Source organism: Cynocephalus volans, chromosome 12 (assembly GCF_027409185.1).
Source record: "Cynocephalus volans isolate mCynVol1 chromosome 12, mCynVol1.pri, whole genome shotgun sequence".
Classification (NCBI taxonomy): domain Eukaryota; kingdom Metazoa; phylum Chordata; class Mammalia; order Dermoptera; family Cynocephalidae; genus Cynocephalus; species Cynocephalus volans.
The window spans coordinates 67,952,657-67,978,102 of NC_084471.1; the positions used below are offsets into that span (position 1 = coordinate 67,952,657).

Consider the following 25,446-nt stretch of genomic DNA (forward strand, 5'->3'; position numbering starts at 1 on the left):
TGTTTGTTTGGGGCTTTTTTGCTGCTGTTCCTGTTTGGCAGCCAGAGCTGTGACAGTCAAAGACTCCTCTACTGACTGCACCCAAGGAAGACTGTGCCAGGCCAGAGAGGAAGCAGCAGGTGGGACCCCACTTCCCTCCCACAGGCCAGAGCCTCAGGTAAGCATGCCCTCCCTACCTGCAGGGAGGCGAGGACACCTCCAAGGAAAGCCACCTCAGAGACAAGCCCCAAAAAGCCAGTCTAGAAACCAGGGACTTGGCAAGTAACTGTGACGTGTTCAAGCTCAGGGCCAGCAGGAGTCAGCAAGAAGGAGATGTAAGTCGTGCAAAGGCACGGTGAGCATCCACTGAAAGAGAATCAGGCCGAGGGACTGCCCTACCCTGAGCCCCGGATGGTAAGAAGACAGCGTCCTTTTCTAACTCATGGCCCTTTCTAGGGATCCCAAAACTTAGAGGCTGAAATAAGAGTAAGAGCTCCTAACTCCGCATCCACTGCTGATAAATGGCATGACCTTCCACCAGGCACTTGCCCCTCTGTAAACTGGGGGCAATGAGAATCTGTGCAGCCACCTCAAGTGGTGGTGGTCGTGAGGATTAAGGGAGCTAACCGTCAGAAGCAGTTGGGACATAACTGACATGTTGGCTGCTGTTTGGGGATGGGCAGAGCCCAGATGCCGTTTCTGCCCCCTCCATTCCTGCAGAGCACACATGGGTGACAGGGGTGGGGGACAGCATGGTGCTATGCTTGACCACATGCCATTCAGATACCAGGTCAGGGTAAGGATGGTGGTGAGATGCTTGGTGGGCCATGAAAACACATGGCAGAAGTGGGGACAGACATTATCTCAGTAACCAAGTCACCCTTCTGGGTGCCTCGCCAACTTCCCCCACTCCCCACCCAGCATCAGATCCTGGCATCCAGGTTCAGGTCCGTGGCCTCAGTGCAGCGTCCAGTGTCCTGGTAAGCCAGAAATGCCCAGTATGTGGGAAAGAGGACCGGAAGGGGAGGCAGAAGCCCAGGCTGGCCAGTGGCTCTCCTCTCAGGGCTTCTCTCGTCCTCTGGTCCCAGAGGGGGCTGACATCTCCATCTCTGATCATCTGAGTTTCTTCCAAACATGCTCCTCTCTCTGCTCTGGGCCCAACTGCCCAGGATGGTGTGCCAGGTCCAGGGAGGACACCCAGAGCCAGCCACCAGGGCCAGGGTATCAGGGACCTCAGCCCAGGGAGGAAGGCAGAGGCTGGGCCAGGAGAGCTGGACACTCCCTGGAGGAAGAAGCGAGGGGCTTGGAAGTTGGGGGAAGGAGGGAGGGCTCTTCTGCTGCCCCCAAAAGGCTCTATGGGAGTGGAACGGTGTCTTTTCTATTCCTTCTTCATATTCAGTACGAGAGAGTCCAAAGGAGCTAGAAAAGTAGAAGGGAGAGCAAGGGAGACGGGAGAATGTTCTCACAGCCCTCATGGCAGAGCTGCGTGTGATCCCAGCCATCTCCCTTACCAGACTCAGCTCCATCCAATTACCGAGGAGGCTGGCTTTGTTCTGGTCCTCTCCAAGTGCTTTGCATACCTCCCGTGAGGTGGGTATTTTCACCCCCGTTTACAAGTGAGGACAAAAGTCCAGTAACCTGCCTGAGGTCACACCAGGGGGGAGCAGCCAAGCTGATTCTTGAGCCCAAGTCTCACTTTTCCAAAGCCAAGGGCTCTTGGCCTTGACCATCCACTTCCTCCCAGCCCTGAGACAGAGGGGTGTGTTTAGTAGGCCCTCAATAAGTGATAGAGCAAAGGAAGAGAGGAAAGAAGGAAAGGAGGGAGACAAGCCAAGGAGACTCTTTGCCAGCCAGAAAAGAAATAATAAACGTGCTGTTTTCCAATGCCAGTCTGGCACGGTGCCCAGGACAGCTGCCCTACGCTCAGGAGCTCAGGGCCTGCGCTTGCCTCATCGTTTCCAGAAGTATGTGATCCCAGATACGTCAGCTTTCAGGTATGCAGCGAGGTCTGCGGTGAGAGACACGTGCTCTCTCTCCTTCCTTGTTAAATCTGCCTTCTTCTTGCCGCCTTCCCACCCTCTCCCCCATCTAGCCAGCCCAGCCTTGCCCCCACCCCAGAGCCAGGCTCAGCTTGGTTGGGGACATGTGGCCACCCACTCAGCAAGGCAGATCCCGGGGAGGTAGAGATGTGTGTGGTGCCGGGGGAGGGGTGGGAGGCCACATCATCCAACAGGTTGGTCAGGCTGGAGGCGTCCCGCCCTCCTGCAACTAATGAGCACTGTGCGACAGGTGTTTGCTCCTCAATCCCCAGACTGCCCTGGCTGCGACTGGAGCCTGCCAGCCCTCCAAGGCTCGTTTGCTCATCCCTGGGCCCTCCTGCTCCCAGGCCGGGGGGCCACGATGGCCTGCCACTCCTGCGTCGTTGGCTTCAGCAGCCTCAGCAGCTGTGAGATGACCCCCGCAGGCAGTCCCCGGCCTGGGACCTCAGGATGGGTCAGCTGCGGGGCCCCTGGGCCAGGCTTCAGCTCCCGCAGCCTCACAGGCTGCTGGCCAACTGGCACCATCCCCAAGGTGACCGTGAACCCCAGCCTGCTGGAGCCCCTGGACCTCAAGGTGGACCCAGCCGTCCAGCAGCAGAAGACCCAGGAAAAGGAGGAGATGAAGGTCCTCAATGACAAGTTTGCCTCCCTGATTGGAAAGGTGAGCAGAAGTGAGAGAGGTGTCCCAAAAACTAAGGGCTGCCAGGCCTGGGCATCGAGCATCAGGCCCCACCCCTGCCCAGCCAGTGGGGAGGTGGCATTGCTAACTCAGCAGGCTAACCAAGCCAAGAGATGGGGGAGAGAGGGGTCCCAGGTTGGCGTCTGAGGAATGTCTGAGCAATAGCATGCTTTACGGTCTGGGGTCACCCTGCCCCCAGGCACGGACTAGGGTGGACACTGAGTGTGGCCAAGAGGATGCCTCCCACAGGAATGGCTGAGGCAGGCATGGTCTGCAGTCTACTCCAAGGCAGGTGGACAGTGGGACCTCCCAAGGTCCACCTTCCTGTCCATCCTTCAAGCCTCTGGGTCTGCAGCAACCCTCTTGAGGCTGCCCTGCTTAACTTCCCCAGTTGAAAGAGCCAGTAGGGCCAAGGGGGTGTGTGTGGCTGCCGGAAGGAGGCTGCTGCCAGCTGAGGCGAGTGGGGATGCAGCTTCGGCACGTCAGGCCCTAGGAATGCAGGGGATGCAGCTTGCGTCAGAACCAGGCAGCCAGCCAGGCCTCCGCACCCCACTTGAGTGGAGGAGCGAGTCCCCGGCACCCCAGTCCCCACACTTCTCAGACCCCACTGCCATGTCCTGCAGCTGGTCTGGGGCACTCGTGTCCATGTCTACCCCAGGTCAAGCAAGCTCCCAAGCAAGTCTCCCAAACCCACCTCCCAAACCTGCTCTTCACTCACCTCCTCCAAGAAACCTCTCCTGACCAGCCCTTCCAGCCTGCTCCCTCCTGCCCTGCCCAAGAATAACAATCACAATAGTAACCTCTGACATTGATTAATTGCTTACTATGTGCCAGGCACCAAAGGGATGCTTTATGTATTTATCTCTATTTTCCTCAACAACCTTATGAAAGAAGACATTTTTGTGCCCATTTCACGGATGAGGAAAACTACCTTCATGACCCTCCCAGGAAACCAGAGGCCCAGTCTCCGCCCCTGGCTCAGTCCCTTGTCTGCCTCTTGGTCTCTGATTCTGTGCTCCTCTGCATGTGGCTGGTCTGCTCTATGATGTGGGAGCTCGCAGACAGGGGCAGAGGGAAGAAAAGAGCACACATTGAACATCTGCTTGTGCCTGGCCCTCTGCAGGAACATTGCAAATGTGATGAAATTTAGCCCACACAGCAACACTGCAGTGGCTGTTATCTTCCCAACTGTGTAGATGAGAAAACTGAGGACCAGAGAGGTTAAGTGCCTTTCCTGAGGTCACACAACCAGCAAGTGGTACTGCCTGGATTTGGACTCAGGTCTGTGAGACATAAAGCCAGTAGTCTCTTAGGTGGGAATCATTTCTTTCCTTCTCCCATTCATGTGTCTAGACCAGAGTTTCCTCATCCACATCTGGGGTGCCCAGGTGAGGTACATGTAGGAGAAGTACAACCATCCACAGAGACGGAGCATCCCTTCCCCCAGCCCTGCTGCACAGAGCCCCACATTGCTGGGCTGGTTTTCCCTCCGAGAACAGCTCAGCTGCCCCGGGGAGGCAGGTCTCTGCAGAGCCACCTTCCCACCAAACCCAGTTTAATCCCTTAAAAGGAATGCTTCACTGAGCTACGTAATTTGACTCAGATGGGTGGCTTTTCTCCCTTGAACACCAATGCTAATATCACTCTGTGCCTTTGCCATGGGTGAGGGAAGGGTAGGAAGAGGGAAGGGGTCCTCAGCGTTGGGGTCCTGTTCCCAGGGGCCAGGGTGATGATGCCCTTGAAGGTCTTTAGCAGAATTGGAGCCTCCCAACCCTTAAGTCTTGGCCTTGAGATGGGCGCCCTTTGGAGTGGACACAGGGAGCTGCAGATGCCAGCCCTTTAAGGGCCCTGATTGCTGGGGCTCTGCCCCAAGGAGTCCTAGCTGATCTACCAACTCTATGGAGAAGGTCTGTTAGCTCATGTCCTTCTCTGTCTCCTTGTAAAGGCTGTGAGGGCCCAGCTGGAAGCAGGCAGTGGTTAAGTGTGAAATCTGGGTTTAAATCTTGGGTCCACCACTGACGAGCTTTGTAACCTTGGGCAGATTATTTAACCTCTCTGTGCCTTGGTACATACACATAGGTGTAATGGGCTTGTCAGAATCAAATGGGATAACTTTTGAAAAGCCGTTAGAACACACCTGGTATGTGGTAAGTGCTTTAGAACTGTTAAATAAAAAATCAAATAAATGGGCCTAGCCCAGGGAGCTCCTAGAACCCAGGGAGCCCCTTCCAGGCAGAGCCTGGAGAAGAGGGGAAGGTGGGGCCCTGCTGGGGGGAGGAGTGAAGGGACTTGGTGGGTGGGAGTGCAGCCCGGAGCTGAAGAGAGATATGTGCGCCCAGGGGGAAGGACCAGGGGAAGATGCCATGATCAGTGGGTGGGGGGCTCTGGACAAAGAGAGGAGCTGGCAGAGGCACTCCAGAGTCACATAGCCTTCTGGGCCCTCTGAAACATCTAGAGAAACCAGAGTGAACCTAGGATGAAGGGAAGAGGCGGAAGAGTCAGAGGAGAACAGGGGGAAGGGGGGAGGGGAGAGACCCCCTGGGAGTTGGCAGAAAGGCCCTGGAGCAGTGTTGTTTCTTCTCTTTGCTGGCTGTGTTTTCTTGGGCAAGCCACTCACCCTCTCTGTGCCTCAGATTCCACTGCTCTGCTCTGCTTTGTGGGCAGCCCTGTGGAAGGACTGATCGGCCACAGTCATGCAATGAGGGGATGAGGAGAAGCAGCAGCAGGGAGGCCGAGGGACGCAGGGAGCATGCAGGGCCTGCGTCCACAGAGGCTGCTGGCTGCCCTCTCACCTGCACTGCAGACAACAGAGGGATGGAAGTGAGCAGGAGGAAGGACTGCCCAAGGTCGGCCTAAGGAGCTATAGTGAAAGCCACGAGCAGTGGTGAAATGCCTGGAGACAGAGGGATGGGGACAGTGTCTTCCCGTAAACCTGAGTGACTTCTCAAAGTCAGCAGAGTCATCCCCTGCCTGTGTGCAGAAAGACATAAACCAGCCTTCCTGAGGAAGACACTGAGGCTCCTTGGGCAAAGCCAACTTCTGGCTGAAGGCAGGGGATTTGATGGCCGCCACTTGAGAAATAGGACCTGCCTGTCCCAGAGGCACTGCCCTGTAGGCTCCCAGACCTGCAGCCTCTGAGGTGGTCAGCCTACCTCCCCCGAAGAGTTCCCCAAGCATAGCTAGGAGCTCCAATTTAGGCTGCCCAGTTTCCCCTGCAAAAATACACCTCTCCCCACAATCTTCCCTGGCCTAGCCCTGCTTTTTGGCTGGGAGGCCCAGTAACGTGGAGTTGGGCCACAGTGAGTTCACTGCCTCTGGAACTCAGTTTCCTCATCTGTAAAATGAGAAGACAGACAGACCAGGCATTTGCTCTCTGAGGCCCCTACCAGAGCTGCCACTGTATGATCTAAAGGCAGGGGCTCAACCAGAACAGAGAGGAGGAGGAATGAGAGATGAGGGGCTTGGCAGCCTTGATAGGCTGGAGACAATTCACCTGGCACCTCACAGGGCACTGGGATTATCGGCCCTCCCTAGGCCTTTGTTCCGAGTGGAAGGAGCTTTCTGCAGGGGAGGTCCTGGGTGGGGAATGAGTTTGCATCCCACTCACTGAGACAATAAGTGACTGCCCCAGGGCAGCAGGAGACAGAGGCTGCCCCTAAGCCCCCAAGACCGTCATTGCCTCTGGCTTGGACCAGCTAGTGCTGAAAACGTAAGGAATGGAGGTTACGCTAAGGGAAGAACTTCCTGGTGTGGAGGTTGTTCTGTTGCTCATGGGTGGAGGAAGAAGACTCACGTCTCTCCTCTCGCCCCACCCTCAGTGTAAACACGGGGCTCCTGCTTGTCAAAACGGAGGGAAGGTGAGGTGAGCAGAAACCTCCCCTCCAACGCTCCCTCTCACACTCACAAAGCAAGGCAGAAATACTCTTGACCTCCCTCCTGACTGGACCTGTTTGGCTGTGACTACAGCAGACTGTAGGCTTAAGGTCCGCTTCAAGCAGTGCAGATGGAGTTAAGCAGGAGAATGACAGCCCACAGATGTCATTGTCAAATGCCATCATCCAATATTCCTGTTGGCATTGTCTATATGGACTTCTATCATGAATGTCAAAGGGGACTTCTGGAGACTTCCTGTGACATTCACAATAGACAATGCCAACAGGTTATCAGAGTGTCTCAGGAAGAAAATGAAACCTGGGGGTGTAGGCAGGGCAGAGAGAGAGAGAGGAGGATCCCAACTGGCACCCCCATGAAGGTCCAGATGGGCAGTGGCCATCAGATGGGTCTGTTTGAGAAGCCTGGCCACCAAGTTGCTGTGTGACCCTGGACAAGTCACCTGACCCCCGTTGGCCTCCATCGCCTCCTCTGTGAATGAAGAGTACAGATCAGCTGATCTGAAAGGCTCCTGGCAGCTCTTTCAGGCTACTTTTCTGGAGCCTGGGGCCAGCAGCACCAGCTGAGGTGGGAGGAGGCCCAGCCCAGCTAATGAGGCGGGTGGTGGTCAAGGCAAATGTGGAGCAGATAAACTGAGGGTCTTGGTACTGGAGGGAAGCGGGGAGTCCTTCAAGCTGAGAGTCATGGAGGGCTTCCTGCAGGAGGGGAGCTGGAAGGATAAATGGGGAGAAAGAGGGCGGAGAGGGTTTGGGATGGTGGGAAGGAGAGTGCTCAGGAGGCTGGAGCCTGGAGAGGACAGGCAGCATGGGGAAAAGGCAGGAAGAGCCCCAGGCCAAGCTGGGCTGCAGGGGGTGGAGGGAGGAAGAGGCCCCAAGAGCAACTCTGACAGCATGAGGCATGTGGGAAGCTGAGCTTGGGAGGAGCAGCAGGGCCCAGAGCCCTCCCAGTCTATCCTCGAGGCAAAACTGGCCCTCACTGGAGGCAGAAGGCAGCCAGGAGGGCAGCTGGGGTCCACAGTGACTGCAGCAACAGACAGGAGGCATAGGTTGTAAAGGTTAAAAGATTCTAAACCCAAACTGCCTGGGTTCCTGGTCTGGCTCTGCCACGTGCTCATCTTGTGACCTTGGGCAAGTTCCTTGCCTCTCTGTGCCTGGTTTCCTCATCTGTAAAATGCGACTGATAATAATACCTACCCCATGGGGTCGTTGCAGGGATTTAATAGGTTAAAGATAACAAACATTTAGAACATATCCTGGCACACAATAAGGGCCGCATAAGCGTTTGCTATTATTACTATTCCAAAGCACATCCCCAGGTTCTTCCCCCAACAGCCCTCAGAGGAGGGCAGGTGTATCATCCCCAGCTTCTAACTGGGGAAACCAAGGCTTGGAGAGGCTGCAAATGCTGGGTTGTCAAGAGGATTAACACTTAAGTATTTACCAGGCCCTACCCTGCTGAGTTTCCAAGACAAGATGAGATCAGGATTGTCGGTTTTGTCGGGGGAGCAGGTTGGGGGAGCAGATGGTGTCTGACACCCATGTCCCTGGTGTCTCCCACCCCAGCCCCAGGTGGGCATGGAGAGCCTGTGGCATTCTCCCACCCTATTTTCCCCTCCCTCATCTAGCTGGCCCTGCCCTCCCTGAGGAAAACTTTGCTAAACCTTGGCTAATTGGCTCCACCTCCCTCTGATCCTCTCCTTATCTCACCATCTTCAATTTGAACAATCAGTAGTTGGAGATGCATTCTGAAGTGCTGAGTGAGGGCCCTGGGTAGGTGTGTAGATGAGCTGCCACATCCCAGGGAGGCCCCCATGGGGGCCTGGAGCCTTGGCCCCCAACTGTTCCACACCTGGCCCCCTCACCACCCTCCTGCTCTCCCAGGTGCAAGCCCTGGAACAGCGCAACCAGCTGTTGGAGACCCGCTGGAGCTTCCTACAGGGCCAGGATTCGGCCACCTTCGACCTTGGGCCCCTCTATCAGGACTACCAGGGCCGGCTGCAAGAGGAACTGCGAAAAGTGAGCCAGGAGCGGGGAAAGCTGGAGGCCAACCTGCTGCAGGTGCTCCAGAAGGTGGAGGAGTTTCGAATCAGGTAGGTCTCGCCCTACGGGGGCCATGGGGCCAGGGGGTTGAGACCAAGCGTACTCAGATAGGAGGCACCCAAGCCAGGAGTACCCAAGCCAGAGAAAGAGGGAAGAAGGTATGGAACATTTCTTTACCAGAGACATATTTATTGAGGGACTAGTACATGCCAGACGGTATTCTAAATACGGGGGATAGGGCAGTGAACTTATAGCCACCCCCTCCCAAATAGTGGCCCTTACAACAAAGTCAGCCTTGGACTGGATCATAGCCAACCCTGCATTTGCTGGCTCTTGGGTACCGTCACAACCCACATCCCCGACTCAAGCAGCCCTCCTCTCGTGCCTGTAAACACGCCTGCTCTTGCCCACACGTCTCTCTAGCAACAGGAAATTATGTCAATAACTACAACAACAGGTGAGCTTCTGCCTTGGCTATGGCTTCAGATTTTTTAACTCAATTGGGCTGGAAAAGAGAGAGAAGCAGCTGGTGCAGGCAGGCAAAAGGGTGGGTTTTATTTGAATAAAGAAGCAATCCCCTATAGGTAATACGTGCCAGGCATCGAGGTACACTCAGAGCTAGAGAGAAGAGGAAAAACACAGCCCCGGCCGGCAAGGTGCTTTTACAGCTTAATGGGTAGACAGACAGGTGGACAAACAGTTGGTGGGCAGGACTTCCCAGTGGTTATGAACCAGGCTTGGGGGTTTAATCCTCGCCCCCACTGTTCACTAGCTTTGTGACCTCTGGCAAGCTGCTGAATATCTGAACTTCAGTTTTCTCCTGTGTGAAATGGGAATGACGAGGGTTGACACCAACCTAAGACCGGTTTGAGGAGGAAGGCACAAGTTCAGCATGCTATCAGTGGCAGCTTTCCTATTCGCTAGAAGGGTGAAGTTCCCAGCACACAGCAGGTTCTTGACACAGGTTTGCTGAACTGAATTGGCTGGTCTAGAAGGGCAAACTGGACATTTGGGGTGCTCAGAAAGAAAGGTGACCCTCTCAGCAGGTAGTGGGCAGGGCTGCAGGGAAAAGGAGGCTGAGGCAGAGTAGAGAGGCCGTGCCCTGCACACCCCTCCTTAGGTCTGGTCTCCTCGCAAGGAGGCCCCCAGCCAGGGTGGGGGAGGACAGGGTGTGGCTGAACCCCTCGTCTCCCCTTCCCCAGGGCTCCAGCCCAGACTCAGGCCCTGCCCATCTGAGGTGTGGCTCACAATCTCCAGAGCAGCCAGCCAGGCAGGACTGGAGTGGGGGCAGCCTGCCCGGGGCCCAGGGATCTGAGCTGTGGCTCAGATGCCCACCACCTCTCCCCGAGCCTGCCCTATCAGGTCCTAGGAAACATACAGGGCATCTGAGAGGCCCAGCCTCCAACACCTGACCATGATGAGGGAAGTCACATCGGTTCACCAGAATCTGTGGCCTACTTCACTGATCCCTAGCAGGTCTGGGCACTCAAAGGGTCAGAGAATGGCAGAGCTGGAGGAAACCTTGGGTTCTCCTATTATAGGGAAGGCCACAGACGCCCAGAGAGGGCAGGGCTTGACCTCAGTCACACAGCCCCATGTGCTGAGTCCCATCCCTAACCTCAGCCAGCCACCAGGTGAGGCTGCTCCCACAAGCCTAGCCAGATCACGTCCACGGAGGCACTTTACAACTGGAAGTTCTGTATGAATACTACTCGTTGTTTTAGTCTGGCTCAGCCCCTCCTTTGGTCTGCTGCCTGTTTTCCATCTGCCTGCTATCTGACTTTACTGTTTAGGCTCAGGGCCTCTTCCCCTGTCTGGGTAGGAAACCCACCCAAATTGAGGAAGGAGAAACTAGGCCTAATGGCGAGGCTGGAGGGCTTCTGGGTCTGCAGACCAGAGCCAGGGGAGCTACAGTCTTGCTGTGCAGAGCCTGGGGCCCCCAGGAGTCAGGAGATGCCAGGTTGAACCGTGACGGGGAGGAGCTGTGCCCTGCCTCTACAAGGCCGATGAGATCAGCCTTACTCCCAGAAATAAACAAGTTGGCCAGGGAGGGTGGGGGGCAGTGTGCAGGTGTGACAAGCTAAAAAGGGCCTGAGAACAGGTTTGGGAGCTGGTGGCTGGCTGACTGGCAGAGGATTGGGGGTGAAATGGGGGAGAAGGCATCACCTTTACCTCTGTGGAGGTGGAGACTTCCAAGGGCTTTAAGGTAGCAGGGACCCCAAGGGTAGGCTAGTCTAATCTTTCTATTTACTAAGGATGAAGCAGAGGCCCAGCAAGGGGAAGCAACTTGCCCAAGGCCACACAGCAATTGACTCAGGGACACCACATACAGTTGTGCAAACTGTTCGCTGCACAGGAGCATGTTGTTGAAGGGGGTGAATGGGGCTGGCATCCAGTTAAACATTAAGCTGTGCAAGCTGGTGCAAGGTGGAATACCCCCTGAAGTAGATGGCTTTCTTCTAATTCACGTGAAGCTTAGGAATGCACTAGCAGTAAACTTACAGGGACTGTTCCAGACTGGAACTAGCGTCCAGCCTCAGCCCAATGTCCCTGCTGTACCACCAGCCTCTCCCCGGGGGTTCAGGTCTTGCTCCCATCCCATCCCACCCACCAAGCACACCTGGAGGTCCAGAGGCAGGGCAGACCCAGCTTAGGCGGGATACCATGAGGACGCCCCCTCTGGTCCTCTCAGCCCTGGCGTCCTTCTCTGCCAGGGGAGGCTTCCCAGAGTGGCTGCCAGGCAGCTTGTCCCCCCTCAACTCACCTGCCTCCATTCCCCTGGGTCCCAGCAGATTTCCATCTGGTGGGTCTGCAAGTGACACCTAGAGACAGCTTCCCCTCCCATCCCCTCAACAGCCAAGGGCACATTCAAGGGTGTGGAAGGTTCTGACAGGGCTCAACACCCCCAGCCCAAGGCCTGAGGTTCCCCTCCTAAGGCTTTTCAGGGGACAGTGCTAAAAATAAATTGGGGAGCAGGCCCCAAGCAGTTAGAAATTGCTCAGTGGGCCAAATGGAGATCAGAGCTGGGGCAATGACACAGCTGATGAGGAGGGGAGGGAGGGCTACACGGAGGACAGGAAGGGCACGGTCCTGCCCCAGTCTGGCAGGACTCTGCTGTCCAGCCAGGGGGCTCAGCCATGGGGCTTGCATGGGGAGAACCAGTCAGTGAAGGGCTCCCCAGACCCGTCCCTGGGGCAGGAATCCCTCAGGGGCCCAGATTCCAGTGGGAAGCCTGCTGCAGGCAGCCCAGCCCTAAGGATTTGTGAAGGGTGTGCGGAGAACCGCCGAACCGCCCTGCACTCAGTGCTGAGGCTTCCTGGGGCTTCTCCCCAAGCATGCTGGAGGCCATGGCAGAGAGCCTGAGCTTTAGTGGGTGCCACGCACTGCTGTGAGCACTTGCATATTAACCTGTTTCATGCTCATGGCATCGCTGTTATGGTGACCAAGAGTGGGCACACACAGGTAACTTAGCCAAGGTCACACAGCTCATCAGCAAGGAAGCCAGCACTGAGCCCCAGTTGTCTGGCTCTGGAGCCCCAGGCTTAACCAGCACACCACAGGAGCCTCCAAGCCCTTCTCTGAGCCTCGTTCCCTCATCTGTGAAATGGGACCAATGGGACCTCACTGGTGGAGGCTCTGAGGCTCCCAGGAGGGCTACAGGGGAAGCACCCAGCACAAGGGGGGTGGCACACTGCACCTGTACCCCCCCCAAACACACACCACCCCAGTCAAGGCACTCTGGGCATTTTGTTCTCCTTAACTGGACCCAGACAGCAGAACATTCTCTCTGCCCCCTGTCCCCCACCCAACCCCCGTAACCTGCACCCTCAAAGCCCCTCTGGTGGGCTGGGGGACAGAAGGTATGAGGGGAGGCAGGTCCAGCCAGCTGGGCAATGAGTGACTCTGCCCCTGCTGTGAGGTCAGGGCCTGGGGCAGGCAGGCGGCTATAATTAGAGCCGCCAGTGATTCAGGCATTCCCTGGAGAGGAGGGAAGAAAACAGAAGCCACAGAATCCCCACACCCGCTGGGGCACGAGGGCTGAGGGTAAGAAGCTGAGGCTGCAGACTCCCACCCTGAGGGCCCAAGATAAACATCTTGGCTGGAGGAGAGGGTAAGGTCAGGGATCCAGGGATCCTGACCCCACCCCCAACAGTGTCCTAGTTCCAAACGCAAGGTGGACACACACGCGCACACGCACGCACGCACACATGCACACACACACACGCACGTAGAAGAGGAAGCCATGGGAGGACAGGTGAAGTTACTTACCTAAACACACTGTGTGGGCAAATTTCCTGCTCTTCCGTCCTCCCTGTGGAGGGAACATGAGGGATGGTGTCCTACCTTCCGGCAAAGCAGAGGGGATAGGGTAGGGTGCAGGGAAGAGGTAGAGGTGGGAGGAGAGGTGTGAGCAGGATTCTCCCAGCAGACTTGACCAAAGGCACAGCTTGTCTGAACCTGAGATTCTCAGGGGAGACACAGGGAGAAGAGGAAGGAACCAAGTACCAGGGGGAAAGGGCTGCACAATGAGGGGAGGCCTCCTGGAGGAGGGGGACGTGGAGCAGAGCCAGGAAGAGGGCAGAAGCTGCTGGGAGAATACTGTCACCGGGAGGGAGTGATAGAATGAGGAGCCAATGCCAGGTGTCACAGGAGAGAGGGATATGTCATAGAAGACATGAGATTGCATCCACCTGACGAGGGCCACTTTTTTCTAATTGACACAAGGCACCAAATAGAATGGCAGGGGCCCCGAGCCCCATCCAAGGAGAGTTAACCAAACCCCCAGCTCCCACCACATCCAGCTGAGCAATCTCTTTCTCTCCCTCCCTCCCAGGTATGAGGATGAGATCTCTAAGCGCACAGACATGGAATTCACCTTTGTCCAGCTGAAGAAGGTAGCCTGCCCAGCCTGCCCCAGCGCTTCTTCCTCATGGGCCCTCTGCCCTCTTTCCCTCAGGATCATCTACTTTCCTTTATGCCCAAGCAAAGCCTTCAGAGGCTTAAGTCCCAGGACAAACAGACAGACACAGAGCTACACTGTCCCTATCCTGCTCTTTTTCCCAGGCTCTGAGCCAGATCTCCTCTGGGAATCATCCCCCTCTCACCCAGGAAGCAGAATCCCCCCACCCACTCCTGCCCTGGGACCCTCCACTCCCTTTCCTACACTCACCACCTCTCCCAACCCCAGGACCTGGATACAGAGTGTCTTCGACGGACCGAACTGGAAACCAAATTAAAAGGCCTGCAGAGCTTCGTGGAGCTGATGAAAACCATCTACGAACAGGTGAGTGAGATGGGACCAGTGTCACCAAGCCAAGAGCTGTCCCCTTGCTACTCATTTCATGGAACATGGACAGGTTCCCCAAAGGCCACTCTCTTGGGGAGAACTGTGTCCTCATGTGTACTGTAGTGCTGAGGGCATGCAGAGGACCAGGTGCTTCCGGCAAGGGGCAGGAGGTTGGCCTCAGGAGCCCAGGGGCCTTGAACAACCATTTGTATTGAACTAATCTCTCTCTAATCCCCACAGCCTGAATCCTAGGCACCCACAGTCCTAGCTCAGATAGGCATGCAATTCACCCTTCCCCATTTTTAGCTAAGACAGAGAAGACCTATAGTCAGATTTCCTGGTTCCCAGATGATACTAGCTTCTGCCAGGACAAAAATGATCCAGTAAAGGCAGACAGAGTTGCCTCAGGAGCACATTCTCACTCTGAGCCTGGTGGACAGTGTCCCAGCAAAGCCTCACATGCTGCCAGCACGGTAACAGGTGGGCCCTGCTGGCTCCTGGGCATCCTTCAGGACATTCGTCCTCCTCTCCACATCCTTTTTCAGGGGTGAGGAGGTATCAGTGATGTTCCTGGGCTAGAGGCCCCTTCCACAAATACCTTCTGTTCAGCTAAGAGCAGCAGAACCCCTGTTGGGATGACAGGCTTGGCAGCTCTTTGCTTCAAACTGCTGGTGCCGAGCTCTGGCAGTGCTGCCAAGCGCAGAGCAGAGGTCAAAGTGCCCCGCAGTTGAAACGTTCTGCTAGACAGGCCCTATGGGCTGCTGACCACGGCTTCACGGCCTCATCCTGTAGAAAGGGGAGTGGGCCTTGAGGCTGCTCACAGGCCACACTCAGCCTCAGTCCCCAGCAGCCTCAGCCCCCAGCTGGGGCTTCCATGGGACAGAGAACTGTTTGCAGCCCTTGGGTCCCAGTCCTGACTCAGACTTTTACACCATTTCTGTGACTTTTGGCAAGTTATTTCTCTTCTCTGTGCCTCAGTTTTCTCATTTGCAAAGTGGAGAAAATAATAATACCAGCCTCGTAGGCTCTGTTGAGGACTATACCCATTTATTCATTTAACAAATGAAGGATATCACAGCCTAAGCAAGACGGAACAAGCCTCTCCTCCAAGGAGGGTACGACTGAGGGAAAGGAGACAGGTAATGAGCAAGTAAACGAGTATCTGAACGAGATCACTTTGGAGAGCGACACGTGCTGAGAGGCAAAGAAGCAGGTGACACAGCAAAGCAGGAGGGAGGGGAGAGCTGCAGAGGCCAGGGACAGGGACGGCGCGGCCCAGGGCAGAGGGAAGAGCCGTGTGAAGCCTGGAGGCAGGAGTGAGCTTAGAGATTAAAGGGAAGGAAAGAAGCTGCTGTGGTCAAAGCAGACAGGGCAGGGCAGAGCCTTGGGCCAGAGACGACCTGGCAGGCCGGCTCATGTGGGCCTGGGGCCCTGAGACGGAGTTCAGACCTTATGTGAGCAGGGCGGGCACTGGGGGTAGACATTAGAAGGGGTGGTGCGTGGGCCATTTCAGGACATGGTGTATGCTGTGGAGAAGAGACTGTAGTGAAGGTAGGAGGTGCCAGTGCTTTCTAGCAATTACTGTTACTTTGGAAGCAGTGAGGTGGCAATTTGGAGTGAGATTTGTTTCTCTCTCCACGCACCACTGCAGGCTGAGAAGCCAGCACTGACCCCTTGCTAAGAAGATCCCACACCCGTGAGTCTCTAGGCCAGCACCGTCTAATTGAACTACAACATGAGCCACATATGTAATTCTAATGTTTTCTAGTTGCCACATAAAAAGAAACAGAAAAAAAATACTTTTAATAATATATTTTATTTAGCCTGATATATCTAAAATATGATTATTTCAAGACATAATCAATATAAAAATTACTGGTCCATTTTGCATTCTTTTTCTCATACTGTCTTTGAAATGAGATGTGTATTTTATGCTTACAGCTCATCTCTGTTGAGATTAGCCACATTTCAAGTGCTCAATAGCCCCATGACTAGTGGCTGCCTCACTGGACAGAGCAGGTCTAAGCAATTCCAGCCGTGGCTACCTCAGGTGGAAGAAAAATATGGCAGAATGCAAGTAGACCCAGGAGGGCTAGACACTCTAGTTTCAGTTTTGGAGCAGACATCAGATCAGAAAAGTTTTGCTGTATAGGCCCATCCTTGTGTCCCAGAAAACAGCCCTCCCTCTCCCCAATACACACGTGTGCACATGCACACACACAAACACACACCCAGGGTAAGTTCTGCAAAGCCAGCTGAGCAGGAGCCAGTGGTCATGATCTGCTCAGGGCCTCGTCTCCACACTGCAGCCTCCTCGGTAACCCGTCTGCACCTCCCCCACAGGGACACAGATTAGTGAGAGGACCCTAGGCTGGCAGAAGCTCATATTCCCCCTCAGCTTCTGAGCTACGGTCCAGCTCCCAAATGCATTTGGGCCCTGGCTACATTAAGCTGGAACACTGCCTGCCCCATTCATAAACTCTGGTTCCAGGGAGATGAGCTGTAGAATCTGCCGACAGCCCCCTGCCCCCAGGTGCACCTCCTAGGAGGCCAGTCCCTGCGAGAGAAACCCATGCTGTCTAAACAGCTTTGGCAGAGAGGCTACTCCAGGAATAGGCTGCTCTGCCCCTGGACACTTCATTCCAGCTTCATCGCCTTTACCAATTACAACAATTGTATCCTTAGCTACCGTTTATGGAGCACTTACTATATTCCAGGGCCTGTGCTAAGTGCTTTCCAGACTTAAATCTCAGTTAATCCTCACAACACCCTATGAAGTAGGGGTAATGATTAAGAGAGTACAGTCTTTAGAGCAGCTTGGATGTGAATCCTGGCTCAGTAACTGTGAACTGGAGCAGATTATTTTCTCTCTCTCTGCCTCAATTTCCCCATCTGTAAAATGGAAAGAATAATAGTGCCTACCTCACTGGTCTGTTGTGAGGATTTATTTTGTTAACATATCCTAAATTTAAAACAGCATCTGGTACACGATAAGCATTTAATAAACATTAGCTCTTTTCAGATTAGAAAACCAAGGCTCAGGAAGGTTTAAAAACTTGACCAGGTTTACCCAACTAATAAGAGGTGGTGGTATTCAGAGTCCTGTGCCATTAAGCACTACATTTCACTAGCCAGCACTAAGCTACCCCATGAGAATCACTATCTGCCCTGATGTGGGGAACACAGTGAGGGTGTTCACACACACCACAGCTTCTCAGGCTCTGAATCCTAAGGGCAGCCCTAAAATGTATTGTAGCTTAATTCTCATCAACTTGGAAGTTCACATGCTCTCCAGGGGGCCCATCTCATGGTGGCACCTCCACACCACACAAGCCAGCATTGTTATACCCTCTGCAGTCTGGCAGGGGCCAGCATGTCTGAACAGGTCTGCAGATGTTCTGAACGCTCCATTTCCTGCTTCTACTTACCAAATTCCTGCTTACACTGCCTCTTTCCAGAAAGGATCTGAGGCTGCTCCATCAGCTGTGTTTTCCAATCCCTTCCCTTTGACAGGGAAGCCCTCCTACAGTGTGTCCTGACAGTGCCCTGGCCTTGTCCTGGGCCATAACCAATGCCAAATTAGGCCTGGGCTAAAAGCGTCACTGTTCGAGATCCCCCGCAATGCGCATCTCCAAAACTGTCAACAGGCAAACCTGTCCAGAGTGCTGGTTTCATGTGGAAAATGTCAGGTGGTAACCAGGGGCAGCAGAGGTAGGGCATGAGTCCATGGTAACCATCAACTTGAGTCTGGCATATGTTGGACCCTCAGCCTGCTTTTGCCCAGAGATTTCTGCTAAGTTCATTTGAAGATCAACCAAAACCCCTCGGCAGAAGACCAAAGGGGCAGCTGGCCACTGAGCCCAGGGTCCTGCCAGCTCCAGGGCAGAGACAGGTTGCCTTAGAGGGTCTTCTGAATGCCTTCCACTGCCCAATATTCCTTTTCCAGGAGCCCATCCTTGTCACCAGGAAGTACCAGTGGGCTAGGGTTGGCAGCCTTCACGGCTGCCCACGCAGCCCTGGCTGACCCACCCTCACCCCATTAGACTACAGCTCCAGGACAGAAGCTACCATTCAGAAGTCCCAGCCTCTGCCATGGACAGAAACCAGAGGCTCCACCACGACCTCCCTGAGTGTAAAGATGGACAGAGGATCAGGAGGGGGTCCCAAGTCAGGAACAGGGTCAGAATGCAGTAATGAGCTTAAATGCTGACCCTAGATCTGAGCAAATCTCTTGATCCAACTGCCACGTTTCAGGAAATATAGGGAACATAGGAGTGTGTTGAACATTGACACGAAGGTATAATTGGTAAAATCCAGACTGTGGGGAACTCTGCAAGGCAGACAACTGGTGTTTTCTATTTTTTTTTTTTTTTTTTCCCCAAAGATGACCGGTAAGGGGATCTTAACCCTTGACTTGGCGTTGTCAGCACCATGCTCTCCCAAATGAGCTAACCAGCCATCCCTACATAGAGATCCGAACCCGTGGCCTTGGTGTTATCAGCACCACACTCTCCCAAGTGAGCCATGGGCCAGCCCTGACAACTGCTGTTTTCAATAAGAAAAAAGTACAAGGAAAAAAAGAGACAGAAACAGAGGGATTGTCTGTAGATTAAAAGAGACTTTGAGACATATGGACCAATTGCAATGTATGGATATTGTTTGGATCCTGATTCAAACAAACAAGTTTTAAAAAATTATGAGGAAGGTGGTGGGTTTCAATGCTCCTTGTCCTGCCCCTCCTTGGCAAACTTTATCAAAAAAAAAAAAAAAAATTACAAGGCAATGAGAAAAATGGGAATACTGGCTGAAGTTTAATGATTGAAATAGAGGTCGGGGTGGACTGTGAATGCAGAAGGAGAGCGGTGCAGCCCATGCAGCCCTGCCTGGCCCCTCCCTGCCCCCCAGGCCGTCTGACTCATGCTCTGGCACAATGCTGGCAAGGGGCGCTCTGTTTACTCCCACTCGCTCCTCCCCTGCTGAGGCCCTACCCGGCCTGTTTGTTGCCAGGCTCCTCCAGTGGAAGCAGCCAGGGCGCAGGCCCCCTGTTCCCAACTGCCTCTCCACACACCCGTGAGCATTCTGGCTGGAAAGCTCTCAGGCTGTGCATGATTGAAAGCCAATGTCCCTGTCTTCCTCTACCCCTCTAAAGGACTGCAGCAGCAGCAGAGTTGCTCTGGGGTCCAGATCTGTCACTCATAACTGTTTCCATGACCTCTGTGCCTCAATTTCCTCCTCTGTGATCTGGGGCTAACTACAGGTTAGGCCAGCCTGGTGAGGATGAAATGTGAGACTCAGCACACAGTCTGCCCTAAGTGAGCAAGCCCTCAGGCTTTTACCATTTTCCAGAGGTCTCCAGGGATAGGGAGGAGGAGTAAAAATATTGTCATTGTTTCTGGCAAGCTCTCTCAGCTAGAAGGGGAGCAGGTGTTGGGTCACCCTGGAGAGTGTCAGAGGCAGTGCTGCCTGGACTCTAGCACCACCCCTGCCCTTCATCATTCACAGGCCTCTTTTCTAATATTTATTCAATAAACTGAGAATCTTTCTTGTCAGACATCCGGGCCTGGATTTGTACATGGCTCTGCCAGGCCTCAGGGAGCTCCTGTCCAGGGGGTGAGGGGCAGCTGCAGCCACAGAGCCTTGAAACAGTGAGCAAATGGCCTGAGTCCGCAGCTCCAGCATGTGGCTTACTGGGCCTTCAGCACCATCAGACAGAAGGAGCGTGTCCCACCCTGGGGGTGCACAACAGTGCAGGCGGTGGGGAAACTGAAGGGGAATAAGGCTTGTGGCTTGGGCCTTGGGAGCCAAGAGTCCCTCCTTGTACCCCTCCCCTCCTTTCTGAGAGGGAAGACAACAGGCAGGTGAGCAGGGGGCTACGTGCTGCCTTCCAGAGTCCAGCCTGGGGAGTTGCTGCAGGGAGGCATTGATCCTTCCTCACCTCTCCTGGGAGACAGGAAAGGAGCAGCCCATTCTCTGCTCACCCTGGGGATGAAGGGACTGTGGGTGGTTGTGGGTCCTCATGCCCTTCCCACAAGCCCTGAGCACTCCATGCCCGGCCAGGAGCTGAAGGACCTGGCAGCCCAGGTGAAGGATGTATCGGTGACCGTCGGCATGGACAGCCGCTGCCACATCGACCTGAGTGGCATCGTGGAGGAGGTGAAAGCCCAGTATGATGCCATCGCAGCTCGCAGCCTGGAGGAGGCCGAGGCATACTCCCGGAGCCAGGTTTGGGGCTGACCACACAGGGTGGAAGAAGCAGGTTGGACAGTTCTCTCTGAGCCACAAGTAGGGTTAGGCTAGTGATGGCCGAGGTCACTTGCAGTTCTGTGTCCTGAGAGTCAATGAGAGGGGAATGGGGAAGCCCAGAGGCGGGATGGGGCAGGCAGGGGAGACCAGCAGCTCACAGGCAGGCATGGAGAATGGGACAGCCCCGCACTGTGTCAGGCTCTGAGGGGTAGACGGTGAGGGGGTGAGAGGGGGGATGAAGCCCACCATCTGTGCCCTCCAGGAGCTCAGGGTGGTGCTGTCACCCAGCAATGCCAAGCCAGATGCAGGCACAGCCCATGAGGCTCATCCAGGGTAGCTAGAAGGAGGACATCCAGAGAGGGACACGGTGGGAACAAGAGAGGGAGGCTGGTGGGGGAGTGGTGGGCTGCAGAGTTGTTAGAGATGGGATGAGGGGCTGAAGGGGAAAGGATGGGCAAGGGGTGCTGGGAGGGACCCAGCACCTGTGACCTCCATGCCCCTCAGCTGGAGGAGCAGGCCGCCCGTTCGGCTGAGTTTGGGAGCAGCCTCCAGAGCAGCCGCAGCGAGATCGCTGACCTCAATGTGCGCATCCAGAAGCTCCGATCCCAGATCCTCTCCATCAAGAGCCATGTGAGTGTCTGGAGGACCCATCTGGGGGCAGGAGCAGTGAGGAGAGCAGGGAGATGTGCACATGCACACACACGCTTGCTGAGTACACAGAAACCCCGACTGAGTGACCCTGCACGGGGTACTTAGCTCCTCTGTGCCTGTTTTCTAACCTGTCAAATGGAATAGTGGCACAGCCTCCTAACGTGGCTATGAGTATCATATGAGCTTTGCATATAAAAGTGCTCTGTAAACTGCCAGGGCTGCTGAGACATTAGAAACCCCCACCACCGCACACACCCAGAGCTCACTGCCTCCCTCCCAGGCCCCCAGCCAACTATACAGAGAGAAGGGAGTGGAAGCTTAAGTCCTGGCTTCCAGCCAGGACAAGCCTTCAGAGTGAATGCTGCCATGTAAGGACAGCTGGGACAGGCTCCTTTAGAGGCTTGTGGTACTTCCCTCTGGCCTTAAGAAAGTGCCTCTTTAGGTCTAACTGAACTCCCTCCTGCTGCATTGCAACCCATGACCATGCCCAGCAATGCCATTGCTTAGCCCTGCCTCCCCATGCATACTCCCACCAAGGACAGAGGCGACTCCTGGCCCCAGCCCACTCTCTCCCTCCCTTCCCTTGGCCCTCTGGCTGCAGTGCCTGAAACTCGAGGAGAACATCAAGGCAGCTGAGGAGGAGGGTGAGCTGGCCTTCCAGGACGCCAAGGCCAAGCTGGCCCAGCTGGAGGCCGCCCTGCAGCAGGCCAAGCAGGACATGGCACGGCAGCTGCGCGAGTACCAGGAGCTCCTGAACACCAAGCTGGCCCTGGACATCGAGATCACCACCTACCGCAAGCTGGTGGAGGGCGAGGAGAGCAGGTGAGGGTGAGGCTGCAGGCTGGAGGAATGGGAGGTCTGAGGTCCAGGTCCACACGAAGTCAGCCTTCTCTTCCAGTGGGGCTCAGTGAGCCTGGCAGGCCCATATTCAAATCCCGACTCAGCCACTTACAAACTGGGACCTTGGCCCAGATCATTAAATTCTGTTTCCCCATATGAGAAATGGGCTGCTCATAGACATGGCTCACCTGTGATGGGGAACATTAATGTAATTATGCATGTACAAAAATAAGTGCCCAGTAATGTTAGCCATCTATGCAGGAGAGAGGGGACAGAGGCCCAGAGAGGGCAAGCTGGCTAGCTAGAGTCACACAGCAGGGCTACCCAAGAGCTGGGAGTGACAACCAAGAAATGCTCTCTACTTGCCAGCCCCCAGTCCCTGGGGAGCTTAAGCCACAGGCTCCCTTCACATTCCACCATATCCCTCCCCAACCCCCAGGATGGACTTGCCCTCGGCCACCATGGTCAGCACTGTGCAGTCCAGATCCAGAACCGGTGAGTCTACTTACCCCAAGAACCCATGGTGGGGAGGGGACAGGATGTGGGGGGATCATGACCCTAAAGGCATCATTTTAAGTGGCTCCCAAACCTCCAGCCCCTTCCCTCCCCCACCCCTTATGTCCCCTGTAGCTGCCTCCAAGTCAGGCTTCTGCAAGGCCTCCTCTCGGAAGAAGAAGAACATCAAAGGCCATGTGATCAAAATCACCGAAATGTCAGAGAAGTACCTCTCGCAGGAGTCGGAGGCCTCGGAGTAAGGCAGCTGGACCCCAGGAACCCCAGGTCACTCCCACTGCAGCAGGAGGGACTTAAGCTAGACTCAAGAAAGCAGCTTGGAGCCTCTAGGTTGGGAGGGGAAGCAAAACCTGATACCGAACAGAGAGGAGGAGGGTCCAAAACCATGACTATGTTTTTGTGAGTAGCAAGAGTTGGGTGGGAGAGGACGTCACAAGCAATTCAAGGCCCCTCCACTCTGTGTCACTATCTCACAGTCCCGCCCTTCCAACCTTCTGGCCAGAAGTTCTCCTGGCTGGGTAAACTGGAACTTGGGGTCAGTTTTGCCTCACCTCCTCATTCCTCTGAGGCTCTTCCTCCCATGTACGGCTCTGATCAAGGTCTCTCTGACTTTTGCCCAATGCTTGCCCTAAACTCATATCTCAAGTCTTGCCCTGCCGCTGCCTTGGAACTGAGGGTGGTGCCCCCAGTCAGCCAGCCCAGGCTATGGGCTGCGGCTGAGGAGGACAGCTGGGCCCTACCCTGTACCTGTAGTTCCTGGGGAGGCTGGGTGCTGAATACCCTTTGGCTTTCCTGTACCATGTGAGCTCCCCAGAGACCTGACAGTATTAAGGAGCTGGGGGAGAAGGGTCCCTGGTTGTTTGGGACCTGACCCTGGACCTCTGAGATCAGCCTGAACACCTGTACCCTCCACCCCTGCTCCCATGGATCCCTCCCAGTAGGTCAGAGTCAGAACTAGACAGGCTGCCCCAGCTAGATCTCAGCACGTTTTCTAGAAGCTATTCTTGCCATATTCAACTCCCTGGGAGTGACAGCCAGATGGAAGCCTGAGAGCAGGCAGGAGAATTAGATCCTCCCTGCCATTCTGGGGTTCACCATCCAGTCTGGGATCTGAGTTTCTGCCCTGCGCCCAGGTGTTTCCCAGCCTAAACACCTGGCTTTGGTGTGACAGGCCCTGGATTCCCCTGGCCCCACCCCTATCATGAAATCCCAGGCCCATTTCCCATGAATTCCACTTCTCAGGGCCTCTGTTCTACTCTCCATTGGGCCAAACAGCCAGGCCCTCCCCTCCTTTGCATTCATGGAGGAGCCCAGGAACATCCTACATCTGGGGAGTTATATATCCTTCTTTTCTTTCCCCTCCAGTCCTTTCCTCCCCCCCATACCCATTCTACCTGCCTCTGGTGGGCCATGAAGAAGTCATAGTCCAGGCAGGTCTGGGAGCTTCTGAGCACTTGAGGTCAGGCCGTGGAGCCCCAATGACAGCTTTAAAAGGACTCAACCAAAGAGAAAAATTCCACATCCAGCAAGAAAATCTGGCGTTGGTAGGACTGCCCCTATTTCCTGTCTTGGCTCTCACCTTTGGGGCATGCAGGTGGATCCTAGTAGCTCCCACCTCCCATTCTACAAGCTACCTTCTCTCCCCTCTCATCTCCCCTACCTGCCCCTTGCCTCACCTCCTCTTGCAGCCCATCTCTGAGTCATTCATCTCATTTTCCAGGACAAGGTGGTTCAAGGCCTTGGCTCCTCCTAGGCCTCATGGCCCTTCAGGCCTGTAGGGGGTGCTGACAGGCTACTGACTCTCCCAGGCCAGCGGTAATTCAGATGTGTACTCATCCTGAAGTCCCAAAAGAGGGTGCTGCCAATTGCTGCTTTTTCTCAGGCTCTTTGTTGGTTTCCAAGGGAGCAAATCCTCCGTGGGGATACAAGATATATAAAGTATATATTATTTTTTCATAACTTATGTGGCTTTTAACTTATTGCTTCCCTTCCTGTTTCTGCATAATCAGTGCTATATGTTCTATCTCGATAGATAACACATTCCAGCCACCCCACCTGACTGGCTGACTATCATGGGGCAATGTCCCCTTCTCCCTGCCAAGGGATGAATAAAGTGTTGAAATTTATCCATGGATAAAGCCGTGTGTCTGTTTTTTATCTCCCCTCTTGGGATTGGTCAGTCACTGGTCAATCAGGTCAACCACAGGATGTTAGGAATTCTCCAATTATAGGGAAGCGAATCAAGAGACCTAGTTATACTTTCAGACCAATGCAGCTTGGATGTGAAAAGGTTTCCTGCCCCACCATCCTACAAGGAGATTGTAGCAACGTTGTCCTATGTTCCCAGTGCCTCCTAACATGTGCAGGCACCATGTGGGTTGCCTTAGCAAGCACATACATGGGGGATTTCCCAAGCAGTGCCAGGGTTCTTTCTCAAAGCACTCCTGTCTGACTGTGGGATTGGCACAACCCAGTATATATTCTGATGGGTACAGGCCTAATCCTGCAAAATCAAATTTCAGATCAACAAGTAAGGATTGAGGACCTTCTCCAAGCCCAGCCCTGCACTAAGACACCAAGATTGCTTTCCACCCCTCTACTGCAAGAAGCTCACAGTCAGGTTGAGAGATAAGATATTGACTCAAGATAGCCATCCTGTATTTCCTCACCAGGTCAGAAGTGGGTGCTATTGAAGGTCAGAGAAGAGAAGGGCTGTGAAGGGAACCAGGGAATTGGAACAGGCTGCTTGGAGGAAGTGGGGCTTTAAGTAAGCATGAAGAAGCTAGACAGACTGAAGGAGGAACAGGTGTTTCAAGGAAAGGAATTTTGGTGGGGAAGAAGGAACTTTGAAGTATTCACGTCCTGGCCCACCCTCTCAATAGTAATGAGTCTTCAGGCAAATGGAGCCTCAATTTCCTCATCTGTGAAATGGAGCATACATCTTACATACTTACCTCACAGAGTGGGGATATGATGAGATCCCGATCAGGAATGCCACATCTCTTGCTTCCAGCACTCTGAACTATAATAGCTCAACGAATGTAAAGGATTATTAGTGATGTCATTATTGTTATTGCAGCAGATGTTAAGGATTAAAGAATGACTAGTCGGGAGACTCCTAACACAAGCAAACAGGCTTCCTGCTGGCTCACTCAGGGCGCAGCAGAGCCAGGCCCCTGGGAGCAAGTTCAGAGACTTCAGTTTATCCATTCTCCTGAGGACCGTGAGGGATAGGCTCCACTCCAAACTCGGGGGAGACTGGCGGGTAAACCACTTGCCCACCCA

General features: G+C 54.5%; 1 protein-coding gene across 1 annotated transcript; it reads left to right on the forward strand.

Moving 5' to 3' along the window:
* The first annotated feature begins 2,379 nt into the window (after positions 1-2,379).
* On the forward strand, positions 2,380-24,282 carry KRT80 (keratin 80). The gene is made up of 9 exons (XM_063075569.1): positions 2,380-2,679; positions 8,469-8,677; positions 13,462-13,522; positions 13,816-13,911; positions 19,972-20,136; positions 20,662-20,787; positions 21,410-21,630; positions 22,088-22,143; positions 22,279-24,282. The coding sequence occupies exons 1-9, from the start codon at positions 2,380-2,382 to the stop codon at positions 22,401-22,403; spliced, it is 1,359 nt and encodes a 452-aa protein (XP_062931639.1). The 3' UTR covers positions 22,404-24,282.
* Positions 24,283-25,446: the final 1,164 nt, after the last annotated feature.